Source organism: Canis lupus, chromosome 8, assembly GCF_003254725.2.
Source record: "Canis lupus dingo isolate Sandy chromosome 8, ASM325472v2, whole genome shotgun sequence".
NCBI classification, from domain to species: Eukaryota; Metazoa; Chordata; class Mammalia; order Carnivora; family Canidae; genus Canis; species Canis lupus.
In genome coordinates this window covers 47,121,885-47,135,252 of record NC_064250.1, presented here as the reverse complement: position 1 = coordinate 47,135,252, position 13,368 = coordinate 47,121,885, and the positions used below count along the sequence as shown (strand labels likewise).

At 53.1% G+C, this 13,368-nt stretch overlaps 1 protein-coding gene across 7 annotated transcripts in view; it reads left to right on the top strand.

The window, feature by feature from the left end:
• MIDEAS (mitotic deacetylase associated SANT domain protein) overlaps window positions 1-13,368 on the top strand; it is a 70,099-nt gene that overhangs the window by 36,361 nt on the left and 20,370 nt on the right. For 5 of the 7 annotated variants that reach the window (XM_049113700.1, XM_025442372.3, XM_025442376.3 and 2 more), the window contains exon 2: window positions 10,392-12,071. In XM_049113700.1, coding sequence (XP_048969657.1) covers window positions 10,620-12,071 — 1,452 coding nt within the window. In that variant the 5' untranslated portion in view covers window positions 10,392-10,619. Of the gene's footprint in view, window positions 1-1,682; window positions 1,800-7,718; window positions 7,900-10,391; window positions 12,072-13,368 lie in introns of those variants that run through there. The other 2 variants (XM_025442374.3, XM_025442375.3) reach the window with 2 other exon arrangements.

Below are 13,368 nucleotides of genomic sequence, written 5' to 3'. Positions count from 1 at the left end.
CCAGCCACACTTCCAGAACACCATGGTGGTTTTCAGCTGTAGCTGCTCTCAGGGGAGAAGATGTAAGCAGTCCAGAGGCTGCTGCCATCTATCCCAGCTACCAAGCAGGAGGCTGAGCTTGAAGCTGGGGGAGGAAGTTTGCAGAAAGGGCTGCTGATTCCAGTCCCTGCCTTACCTCTATACTCCTGTGGCCTCAGGCAAGTGATTGGGCCCCTTGGATTTTCAGGTTCCTCATTGAAAAAGGAGGAGAGTACTAATACCTACTGTGTTTTGAAGATTAAACAACGTCATAGGTACAGAGTGCTTCGCCCCATCTTGGCACATCGTGGCACCCTCAAGAAATGTTAGAGATGCTGATGGTGGTGAAGGAGAAAGCCTTATTTTTTTGTGATGTCGGGATTTCACCTTGGCTCCAAGCCCTGCCCAGTGTCTTGCCAAAAGGTGTGGCCTGCCTGAGTGGAGGACGAAGCATTATTACTGGAGTTCTCGACTCTGGGCCCTGCTCTGCTCCTGGCTGGGCTTCTGCAGGCTAATTTCTTCCCTTCTCTGGGCTGCTTTGTGGAACAAGGACTTGAACTCAGTGAACATTGACGTCCCTTAATATTTGGAATCTGTTCAGCTTCCCCAGCTGGGCCCGGCTTTGCTGGTTGGCTCTGAAGAGAGGCACAAGCCACCTTTCTCCATGTGGTATAGGGGCTCTTATTCCAGTGAGTGAGATCCTGTTGACCCCACTGTACCCTTCTCTCAAAACCCTATGGGCTTCCAGGGGCTTTTACAGATACCCCCAGTGTTGCGAGGAGCTGGTTCTGACAGGTTGGGGCTGGGATTATTTCTTGGTGGGAGGGTTGTATACTGTGCTCCACTTGGAAGTACTGCCAGGAAGAGCAGCAGCTGGGAGGGAGCATGAGGAAGAAGAGAGTCCACAGCTGGCTTTGTGGGGTTCTCACGTGTAGCGTTTCTCCTGAAGCCCACAATAAGTGTGGAATTGGGATTTTTCTGGAAGAATGATGGAAAGACCAGGGACTTTGAAGGCAGACAACAGGGACTTGAATCTTGCTTCTGCCACATTAGCTGCAGAGCCTTGGTTTTTATCTAGAATGGAGACAATAAGATGCCTAGATGGGAAGTTCTTAAGCATAGATTAGGGTATGTCAAGTGCCTGGCATAGGGGAAGTGCTCTATAAATGTTTGCTTCCTTCTTTTGGATATTCTGTAGACTGGCAGGGGGAGTGAAAATATTTGCCTGTGACCTTTTTCCTGGGCTGCATAACAGCCCCACAGGCCTCTCCCTCCCACAGCTGTTTTGATTCTGGGGTCAGGCTTGGGATCAGGTTCAGTGTGTGTGTCCAGAATGGGGGATGGGAGAGGGGCTACCCAGGCATTTGCAAAAATCAGATCTGCAGCTTCTTAGGGCTGTGCAGAAGGGATACAGACTGTGTTCTGAGGGAGTGGCCTTTCTGGGCTGGGAGAACCTGACAAGTCACTTATAACCTTCATTTCCCATAAGTTCCCCAAATTTCCTTCTGTTGTTGATTTTTTTAAAATTCCACTTCATTCTGATCAATGAACATGCTTTGTATGGTTTTACTTCTTTTAAATTTATTGAGACTTGTTTTATAGGCTAATTTATGATGTATCCTAGAGAATATTCCATGTGTTCTTGAGAAGAATGTGTGTTCTGCTGTTGTTGGGTGGAACGTTCTATAGATATCTCTTAGGTCTAGTTGCTTCACAGTGTTCAAGTCTTCTGTTTCTTATTGATCTTCTGGTTAGCTGTTCAGTTCCTTATTTAAAGTGAAGTATGGAAGTCTCTCACTATTATTGTTGGATTGTCTGTTTTTCCCCTCCATGTTGACAGTTTTTGCTTCATGTATATTTGGGGACCCTGTTGTTAGGTGCATATATGTTTCTAATTGTAATATCCTATTGAGGGATGGATGCTTTCTTTTTTTTTTTTTTTTTTTTTTTTGGATGGATGCTTTTATCATTATAAAATGCCTTTCTTTGTTTCCAGTAAGAATTTTTGTCTTAAAATCTATTAATGTAATAATGTTAGCACGTCTGGTCCGGTCCAGCTCTCTCTGGTTACTGTTTACATGGTCTATTTTTTCCATCCATTTACTTTTCAATCTGTTTGTGACCTTGAATCTAAAGTGTATGTCTCTTGTAAATAGCATATAGTTGGATCGTGGTGGGTTTTTTTTTTTTTTTTCCCCATTTTCCCAGCCTCTCCCTTTTAATTGGAGTGTTTATATTTAAAAGTAATTATTGATAGGGTAGGGTTTCTGTCTGCCATTTTGCTATTGATTTCTGTCTTCTTTCTTTTTTGTTTCTCTGTTACTCCATTACTGTCTTTTGTGTAAAATAGGTATTTTTAAGTGTATCATTCCTGACTTATAAAATGAGAACGAGAAGAGTGAGGGTTCAATGAGATGTTGTTGGCAATGCCCTTAGCACCATGCCTGACCGATAGTAGGCACTCAGTACACATGGCACTCATCTGGGCCTCTGGCACTCTCAGAGCCATGGTCAGCCATGGGGCTGAGCTAAGTCCACCCAGGGCCCCATGGGACTCCTCTCATCTCCTCTTATCTCCTATGGGGAGGGACGAACAGCGGGTCCTTGGAAACCACATTATGCCAGTCCCTGACCTTCTTTCCCCTGCTCCAGCACCTGGGCTGCCTATGAAGCATTACAGATTTCCACCCCCTACTCCTCACCAGAGCCATAAGCCCATCTCAAAGGGTAGGTTTGAGAAACACTTCTCAGCATAGCCGGGCAGCAGGTATGACAGAGATCTGGTTCAGAGTTGGCAGGCTTGGATTTGAATCCTGGCTCCTTACTTGTGTCCTCGGGCTGTGACTTGAAACAAGTTACTTTTCAGAGCCAACCTTTTCTCTTTTCTCAGATGGGAATAGTGGTTACACAAGTAAGCAATACTCACACACATGGGGCATTAGTTGGTGCTGGTGGCTAATATTTCATGTTGCAGTTGCTGGTTAAGTGTTTCTTTGTCCTGCCTTCTCCCTCCCTGACCCACCCAGAGCTCCTGAGTTCCTCAAAGGCAGGACCCAGTTTGCTACAGTTCCTGGACACCTGACAGCCAATCCTCTGCACTCTCCATTGGGCCGTACTGCCTCCAGGCCCTGATTGCCCCCCGTGCCCCCCCCCCCCCATCTGAGTGCAAAAACAGAAGGAACTAAAGAAGTATTATGGGATAATGGTTAATGCAGAGAATGAGAGCATGAAGATTCAGAGAACAGTGTGTGCCAGAGGCTGCCTGTAGGGGGTAGGCCTTGAAGGGAGGTGGATCCTTAGAGTGGATGCAGGGATTCCAGGTGGAGGGAACAGCTCCAGCAAATGCTTGAAGTCAGAGAACTCTCCCCGGGTCACCTGTTCCCTGTGTTTCTAACCCCTGCATGGGCCACCATGCATTATAATCAGTGTGTGTTTCTGTCTCTCCTCCATTAGGAGGAGTAGGGACTGTGCGGGTAGGGACTGTGCCTTGTCTCCTGTGCCTCCCCAGAGCCTGGAGGGCTGCAGAGGTGTGTGTGTGTGTGTGTGTGTGTGAGATGGGGGGTGGAAGGGGTGGAGAAGGGGAGTTGTTAGGTAGGCAGGGTGAGGCCATATACAGGGAGGCCTCTGTGCTATAGCTCCTCTGTCTTGGTCTGGGGCAGACTCTAGCCCCGGGGCTCAGGCACAGACTCCAGAGAACCCTGCCTTAGACCTCTAGGGAGCCCTGCCTTTCCAGAGGGAGGGAAGGGTTGGAGCAGCCTTTGGTGGTGTGAGTCCCTTAGGGCCCAGAGAAGGTTATAAGGAGACCAAAGGGCTCCCCATGAGACCCTTTCCAGAGGTTCAACCACTTAAGGACCTTAGTGATACTTGCTGTATCTCTTCCAGAGAAAGCCAAAACCTGCTTAGCTTTTACCTTACTCCCTGGGACTCCCAACTTCTGCTGGAAGGGATTTGCCTGGGCTGCCTGTGATTGTTTGTGGCCCTTGCCTAGGAGAGAGGCAGCCAGTCCCCTCAGTGTGGGCAAGGGCTGAGCCTGGAGGCTTGATCCTTTCCAGGCTCTGCCTGGGATTCTTTTTTTCCCCTCTGCTTCCCCCTTATAAGATCTGGTTCTCCTGGGTTCCTCTGGACTTCCTGAGGGTGTTTGCTGGCATTGGAGGAGAGGGACAATGCAAATAAATGCCTGAATGAAGCCCTGAGAGGGCCTCATAAGGCAAAGGATTCTCCTCTCACACACATCCCTTTAAAAGCATCTCAGTGTTGGCATTTTTACCATCACAGTCCAGACTGCAGCCAACTCGAACCCCGGCCAAACCTGGCTTAACCAGCTAGATAGCTGAGATCCTTGGGACCCTACTGGCATGGGCTCTGCATTTCAGAGCTGAAGCTAAGTCCAGAGAAGTGCTAATCTGGGGACTCTATGGATTGGGAATGGGTAGATCATAGGGCCTGCTTTCTCACACCCCTAGGGGAAGTGACATTTGTCAGAGTCAGGTCCTTGTCCCTGTTCCTGATGTCTCCTTCCTTACTGGTTTGCAGACTCCTTATGAACAGGACTTACGTGTCCAGTGGTTTCGAGAAATGAAGCCCTTTAGCCTGGTGTGAACTTCCAGTTAAAGTGGGAGGGAGCGGGGTAGGTGAGGGGGATCGAGCATTGCAGATGATTGCACCGTGTCCAGAGGGAAGGTTTATCTAGAGCCTGGGCAACTCTAGACAGCCCAAGATGCAGTTCCAGGCCACTTGCCTAGTCTGGTTGTAGCCACAGACCCCAGAGTACCTGAGAGAGAACTTTCCAGGATATGAGCATGGGCTAGAAGGCCAGCTGGGCCAAGCTGGGCTCCTCTAAGGAGGGTCCCTCATCACTGCCCCTGGCATCCTAGCCAGACACCTTGGTGTCTTGAGGCCTAGCCCAGTCATGTCAGGGCATGAGATAAACAGATCCACAGGCTCATGTCTCTGGCTATGGTCTCAGCAAGGATGGGAAGCCACAGGGAAAGAAAAATTGGACAGGGCAATGGAAAGGCTGGCACTTTTCCAGTTGGCCTGCATGTGGTGTGGGGCAGCAGGTGACAGTCAAGGGGCAAGTGGCTTGTGGGCCAGAAATTAGAAGGATTTGTGTTTAGCTTAGTTGGAGACAGTGTGGGGCTACTGATGGGGTAAAATGTGATGGGGTTAGGAGGTGGGACCTTTTCACTTCATCTCAGCATCACGAGGATCTCTGATGTGCATCAGGGAGAGAGACTGGAAGCCGCAGCCGGGTAGGGGCCCAGGGTGGACACCCTGGCAGTGAGTAGTATCTCTGCCCAGGCAGAGCTCTGACTCACCTTGGGTGCAGTCTTGAGTGAGCATCCCAAGAGGCAGATACAAGCCAAGTGCCAAGGTTCAACGGTCTGCAAACTCTGCTCCATGGAGCTTGCTGTTTGCTGGGGACAAAGAAATAGGTATCTGGAATTTACTATGCTGAGTGTGGTGGGGGGCGGGGTGGTGGTGTTTAGGAGGTGTCCTGGGCTCAAAGTGAAGCTCCTGGCTCAGCCCTGGGGTGAGGGAGGACTTCCCAGAGGAAACAGTATCCCAGACCTGAAGGACAAGTAGGACCTGGCCAGATGAAAGGGTAGACAGGTGTCATAGGTAGAGATGCTGCTGAGCCAAAGACCTGGAAGCAGAGCAGGAACACTGCTGAATGATGGCTCAAGCATGGCAGGTTGTGAGAGGTGGCAGGAGCCAAAGTCTGCAGGACTTGTGGGCAGGATAGGAAGTTTAGACTTTGTCCGAACATAGCCTCTCGGGTGCTCAGGGAATTGGCTGGCCTAGAAATTTGATAGATGCCATAAATAGGTGTATTTTGTCTTGGTCAGGGGTGTGTGAGCTCTGATCCTCCGTCTTCCCAATGCTGAGTTGGTAGGGCTGGGAGTGGCCCAGTGGTAAGAGCAGGAGCTATAGGAGCTTTAGCAATAAGGAACAGGAGGATCTTCTAGTCATCTCTGAACCCCTGGTCAGAGCTGAGCCCCTGTGGCTGCTAGGACCAAGCGAGGCACCTCCTTCCTGGCCTGTGTAACCTTGACTTACAATGGTCTTGTGTCTCAGATGGCCACATTCAATATCTCTAACTTATTATGAGTGGCCCTGGGTCACCTAGTGGTCACGGCCTGGCCCCACTGTGGTGAGGGCTCACTGGACTCTCCCAGCCAGTGTTGGGTGTGTGACAGGGCTGCTGAGAGCACTTGGGGAGCTGTATGTATTCTGGTTGCCCTCCCTGGCAGGCACGGTGTCCCCATCAGCATAGAGCTCCCAAAGGACTTTCCAGCACCTTCCCTCATGTGTCTGCAAAACACAGATGCAGGTTCAGCACTCTTTTCTTTTCTTGGTGCACAATTGCTTTCTTCCATAGAGAGAAAGTGCTTTCCACCACAGATCCTCCTGAAAGCCTCCTAGGTCCTTGGTCATTGATAACAGATTCTTGCCTTGTCTTCTGCTCAGGGGCATCTCTGGGTCTGATCAGGGATTGGTTTATAGTAGTGAGGTACCCGGGGGGAAGGGAGAATGAATAGAGCTGGGACAATCAAGCAGACTGATAAATTGGTTGTGCTGTCTGAGGCCTCTTGGTGACTGTGGGTTTCCTTTCCTGCATCCGCTGTCAGAGACCCTGCAGCTTGTCCCCGGGTGAGGGAGACGCCTGCAGAAGTTCCTCATTACAGCCTCATTCCTGTACCCTCAGGGAGTTGGCCCATAGGTCAGTAGCCTTCGGAAAAGATGGCTTCCTTCCTCTTCCTCACTGTGAGGAAGGCCAGGCTGACTTCCACCTGAAGAACAGAGAAGTGGGGCTGGGGTATAAGAAGTGAGGGGAAGTGGCTTCATTCTGCCCAGAGTTTGCAGTTTGTGAGGTACACAAGTAGGGTATGGGAGCTGGAAGCCCCACAAGCAGTAACTAGACCTGAGGCAGGGGTGAGCTCGCAGGGGCAGGACAGTCCAGGCGCAGACGGCAGGGGCTAAAGTGGCCGGTGCAGTCTCAGGCCTCCTTGTGGGTGGCTCTTCTGGGGTGATGCCCCATTTCTTCCCTCTCTTCCCCTAGGATTGAGAGGGCCTCAGCTGTACTGGAAGAGAAATAGGAGAGGTTTACTTGCCAATGGTTCAGGCAGGAGCAAGGGGCCTTTCCAATGCAGTGAGGAGGGATATCTGTGTCCAGAAATCCTTGCTCTGAGATGGTGGGGAGTGTGTTGTACAGGGGGTTATGCAGAGAGGGACCTGGTGTCTTTATGGCATGTCTTAGACAAGGAATAAGAGCTTGATCTTGGAGTCAGGCAGACTGAGGTTCAAGTTCTGGCCCTGCAATGAAATTACTGTGTGACCATTATCAAGTTACTTAGCCTCTCTGAGCCTCATCTAGCTCATCTGTAAAATGGAGGTTAAAATAGCAATGCTTCATGGTGGGGTTCATGCTGCCTTATAATGTTCTTGTGGAAACTAAACGTATGAAAAGCACTTAGGACAGGCCTAGCTCAGGTGCATTCTTCTGATAATACTGCTGCTGCTGCTGCTGCTGCTGCTGCTGCCGCCGCTGCCGCCGCCACCTTGGTGTATCCCCTCCCCTCCTTCCTCTAGGGTTCCCAGACATCTTTCACTCTTCTCACCCACTCCCCCCTCCATTATCATGACCTTTCTTCTCTGAGGGTCTCAGGTCTGGGTGTCTGTGTTCTTGGGGGTGACAGGAAGGCCTCTGCAGAAACTTCTGGGGTGATCCAGCTAGCCTCCCCGAGGATTTGCCCCCTTGGCTTCTTCTAAGCAAGTTCCCAGCCTCCCTTTGGAAACCTACTGTGGTATCCTGAGTGATGATCCTTGACATACAGGATGGAGGATGGGAAGCAGACTAGCCTAACCAAACAGCTGCTGGTGAGCCAGCGTGGGGCCCTGGGGATGGGGGTGTGTGGGCAGCAGCAGCCCTGCCCTGGCGCTCCATTCACAGACTCCACCTCCATCTCACTCAACCCAACCTACAGAACTCACCCTTCCCCAGGCTCCGGGTGGCCACCTCCCCCACCCCCCTCGCCTGGTGCCTGTGTACCCCCCACCAGGTACACGCTCTCACATGTGCACCCAGGCTCATCTGCCACGTGGGCCTCCCCTTCCTCCAGTCCCGGTGTCCCTGAGCTGGTGCCCTGGCTCAAAGGCAGCGGGCCCGTGGCTGGGGAAGGGGGGCCACCTGTGCCAGTCAGGGCAGGGGCAGCACAAGTGCACGTGAGCACCCGAAGGGCTCTCAGGCCCCCTGGAGGCACGTGGCCCTGCAGCCCCTCCTCGGCGCGGCGCCCTCCCCTGCCCCACGGGCACATCCTTCCTTCCTCTGTCTTGCTTCTGCACACGCAGACCTCTAGTTTGCTCTCTCACGCTCATTTGGAGAGGCAGAGCCAACTCCTGTAGCCAAGACGGCCCCCAGGCTGCCGCTTCACTGTGGCGCCCAGGGCTATTTTCCTTGAGGGGGCCGGGGGGCTGGCTTTGGGGTCTCTGCTCTGAATCGAGTTGGCTGTCAGGGACTGAGAGTTTAAAGGTGTTGGTTCTTTTTTTTTTTTTTTTTTAAGATTTTTATTTATTTATTCTTGAGAGAGACAGAGTCAGAGACACAAGCAGGCGCCATCCTGGGAGCCTGACGTGGGACTCGATCCCGGGTCTCCAGGATCACGCCCTGGGCTGAAGGCGGTGCTAAACCGCTGAGCCACCCGAGCTGCCTTGAAGGGGTTGGTTCTAAAGGTAGTTTCCGCGGCCCTCTGCACTCCCTGCCTGCTCAAATTGTCCCCGTGCCGCCAGGGCCAGAGTGACTTGGATGCCCACCCAGCCTCTTTCTCTCCCTCCACCGACTTCCATAAGTGAAGACGAAGGGGGTGCTCACGGGAAGCTCTGGCTGGCTGGCTTCAGGGCTGGGAGCTGAGGAAGGAAATGCAGGAGGAAGTCCCTCCCCTTCTGGGTGCTGGTGAAAGTGAAAGGCAGGTGGTGGGGAAGGGAGGGTGGCTGCAGTGAGTCACTGCTGCGCTGAGAGGGGAAGGGCCGGGGAGCTGCGGAAGCCTGTGAACGGGTGATAGGGGGCCTCGCACGGAGAGCCTGCCCTTGCCGCCCTGGCCCAGCCCTCCTTGGCTGGGCTGGTTTCCTGGGAACTCCGGGACTGCAAAGTAGGACCTGGAGCTTCTAGGGCCTGAGCTCTGAGGTTGGTCTGGACCTGCAGATTTATTCCCCCGGGCTTCCTGAGCTTCCCCTCCTCACCCCTCCTGGCCTGACTGGCTCAGGACCAGAATTTTAGCAGTGTGGGGAAGAGGGAGGTCGCGTAGCTCCCACCCTCACCAACTAACCAGGGAGGAAGGAAAAAAAAGCCCTTTCTGAAGAAAGACAAAGTCTTTGAAAATACATGTGAGTTACACATTTAGGTAATAAAAATACATGTAAATTATAAAATGCTGGTCTTGATTTTGGCTGTCCTGTAGCAGGATAAATAGAGCAACCTGTGTATTGAAGTTTTTTTAAAATCAAGTTAGAAAATAAACACAGACACTGTGAACAGTTAAAGTCATACCATGTCACAGAAAAACATTACAGGCCTAAATTCTAGCAATCTGCATCTCCTCCATGTTGCAGTGGCGCTAGTCCTTAGCTCTGGATACTGGGAGCTCTTTGGGAGGGGAGGAGAGGTGGGGATTGCTGACCAGGTACCAGGCTGGATCCTGCCCCCAGCCAGCCAGGGCTGCAAAACAGGTTCTGTGCTGGTTTAGGGAAGACTACGGCAGCCACAGTCCCACCCAGCAGCTCCTCCCAGGGGTGTTGCTAGAACACACACCCTTCTGCAGCCTCACCTACATGCCTCAGTGCAAAGGACGGGAGCCTAGCCCTGGGTGCTGCACTCTGCAAGGACGTGGTGGGCTCCCCTGCCTGGAACAACCGCATAGTTAGGAATGACCCCTGTTGTTTCCACTTCCTGCGTCTGAGATATGCTTGGAGCATCAGAGGAGGCACCGTCTGGATAAAACTTCTGGGTCTGGTGAGGAGGCTACTGCGTTGGACAGTTGTGCTCAGCCAATGGGTAGCCAGGCCTGGCCTAAGAGGAAGACTTTGTTGCACCTTTTCCCACCTTGGCTGCAGGGGCTTCTCCACCTGGGTCTCAGCCTCTCCTGTTCCCTGGCAGGTGCCTTTGTGTAGTGTACAGATCACACACCCAAATGCTGCAGGGTGAGGTGGTGGGATGAAGAGAGTCACAAAGCGCCGCCTTCTGGTAATTCCCCCGGGGCCCTGGCTCCTGCCTCACCAGGGCTGCTCTGTGAACTTGGGCCCCTCCCTCACATGTGTGCTGACATCTGGGGCATCCTGAGAGGCTGTGACTGACACTATCATTCTTCTGTCTGCAGGCTCCAGGGTCCCGTGGAACATCATGAACTGGGAAAAGTAGACAAGCCCAAGAGCCTCTCCACGAAGAGCAAGGAAGAGCCAACGGTTCTTTCTCCCTGTGTCTGACCTCATCCCTGCTCTGCCCCCACTGGCTCCTGGACAAGAGCTGGGCTTCCAGCAGGACCTTCCCACAGGGGATGGGCAACTGGTGAAGTAGGGCTCACCGCCAGGGCCCAGTTGGCCACACCATGAACCTCCAGGCCCAGCCCAAGGCTCAGAACAAGCGGAAGCGTTGCCTCTTTGGGGATCAGGAACCAGCTCCCAAGGAGCAGCCCGCACCCCTGCAGGCCCCACAGCAGCCCGCAGCTCCTCCACAGTCCACCAGAGTGAAGGAGGAGCCTTACTTTGGGCCCGAGGGTCCCGTAGGGGCCGCCCCCGTGTCCCAGCCCGTGGAGCTGCCCCCTCCCAACAGCCTGGCCCTGCTAAACTCCGTGGTGTACAGTTCCGAGCGGACCACGGCAGCCATGTTGTCCCAGCAGGTGGGCTCCGTCAAGTGGCCCAACTCTGTGATGGCTCCAGGCCGGGGCCCCGAGCGTGGAGGCGGTGGGGGTGTCAGTGACAGTGGCTGGCAGCAGCAGCCAGGCCAGCCCCCACCCCACACAACATGGAACCGCCACAGCCTGCCCCTCTACAGTGGACCCAAGGGGAGCCCGCATCCTGGCATGGGGGTCTCTACCTACTACAACCACCCAGAGGCACTGAAGCGGGAGAAAGGAGGTGGGCCGCAGCTGGACCGCTACGGAAATGCCGTGCGGCCAATGATGCCACAGAAAATGCAGCTGGATGTAGGGAGGCCCCAGACGCCTCTGAACTCTTTCCATGTGGCCAAGAAGCCCGCCAACCAGACACTGCCCCTGCAGCCCTTCCAGCTGGCGTTTGGCCACCAGGTGAACCGGCAGGTCTTCCGGCAGGGCCCACCGCCCCCCAACCCCGTGGCGGCCTTCCCCCCACAGAAGCAGCAGCAGCAGCAGCAACAGGCCGCCCTTCCCCAGATGCAGCTCTTTGAGAACTTCTATCCCATGCAGCAGCCACCCTCTCAGCAGCCCCAGGACTTTGGCTTGCAGCCGGCCGGGCCTCTGGGGCAGTCCCACCTGGCTCACCACAGCATGGCGCCCTACCCCTTCCCCCCCAACCCTGACATGAACCCGGAACTTCGCAAGGCCCTCCTGCAGGACTCAGCCCCACAGCCTGTGCTACCTCAGTCCCAGATCGCCTTCCCCCGACGCTCTCGCCGCCTCTCTAAGGAGGGCGTCCTGCCTTCCGCCCCCCTGGATGTGGCTGGCACCCAACCTGGACAGGAGCCCACCAGCAACCTGTTCCTACACCCCTGGCCCCCACAGCAGCCACCACCCGGCCCCTTGGGGCAGCCGCATCCTGAAGCTCTGGGATTCCCACTGGAGCTGAGGGAGTCGCAGGTGCTGTCTGAAGGGGAGAGACTGGCACCCAACGGTCGGGAGCGGGAGGCTCCCACAATGGGCAACGAGGAGAGCATGCGGGCAGTGGGCACTGGGGACTGTGGGCAGGTGCTACGGGGTGGGGTGATCCAGAGCACTCGACGGAGGCGCCGGGCATCCCAGGAAGCCAATTTGCTGACCCTGGCCCAGAAGGCAGTGGAGCTGGCCTCACTGCAGAACGCAAAGGTGAGAGTGGCATGGGATGGAGGCCTGACCTGGCAGAGGGCAGGGTGAGCTGTGTCTGGGGCCCGGGGAGAGCAAGTGATTGCAAGTCTACAGGGCAGTCTCCTCATTTCATTGAAGGAAATTGAAAGAACCCATAGGCTTCTGGGAGTTCTGAACTCCCTGTGTGCAAAGAACATAGGTCGTTCATCCCGAAGGAAAGATAACATTTACACACGCAGGTTGGCAGGCGATACGCTATCATGGGTTGGCTTCTTCATTTGGCACATGAGGGATTGGGAGTAGGGGCAGGTGAAACCATTGCCAGATCACATATACCAAAATAGGAAGGTGGCAGTGGTTACACAGGTGATTATACTTGTCGAAATGTTTCAAACTAATTAAAAATAGGTGCATTTTATTGTATGTAAATTTTACTGCAATCAAGTTGATTTAAGAGAAATGACAACACGGGCAGCCCAGGTGGCTTAGCGGTTTAGCACCGCCTTCAGTCCAGGGCCTGACCCTGGAGACCTGGGATCGAGTCCCACGTCAGGCTCCCTGCATGGAGCCTGCTTCTCCCTCTGCCTGTGTCTCTGCCTCTCTGTGTGTGTGTGTGTGTGTCTCATGAATAAATAAATAAATTTTTAAAAAGATTCTATTTATTTATTCATGAGAGACACAGAGAGAGAGAGAGGCAGAGAGAGAAGCAGGCTCCATACAGGGAGCCTGACGTGGGACTCGATCCCAGGTCTCCAGGATCAGGCCCTGGACTGAAGGCGGCGCTAAACCCCTAAGCCCAGGGCTGCCCAAATAAATAAAGTCTTGAAAAAAGAAATGACAATAATGGGGACGAAGAATGAACAGAATCTGAGCACCTCTCTTGTACTTGCAGTTTTTTATACTTGATCATAAATAATTTATCATTAAATCCTATGACAGGGATACTGTCATTACCTTATTTTATTGCTGAAGAGGCTGAGGCCCAAGGAGTATTTCCCAAGGTCACAAGCTAAAATAAAAGCCTAGTATCTGACTCCAAAGCCATTGTTTGCCCCTTCCTTCCGTAGGGGTTTCAACCCCCTCCAACACCCCTCCTCCTCCCATGCCTATGGGCCTGGCTGATATATCAGAGGTTGTAGAATTTGACTTCCCTCTAGCCAGTTGCCAACGGGTAAAAGGTACAAAGACCACCATTGCTTGGTACCAGGTTCCTTGCTTTTTTTTTTTTTTTTTTATAGACATAAGTTTTGAATTTAAATACTATTTTGTGTGGCATGAACTGTATAGGCCAAACAAAATGCATCTGTAAGCCACTTAT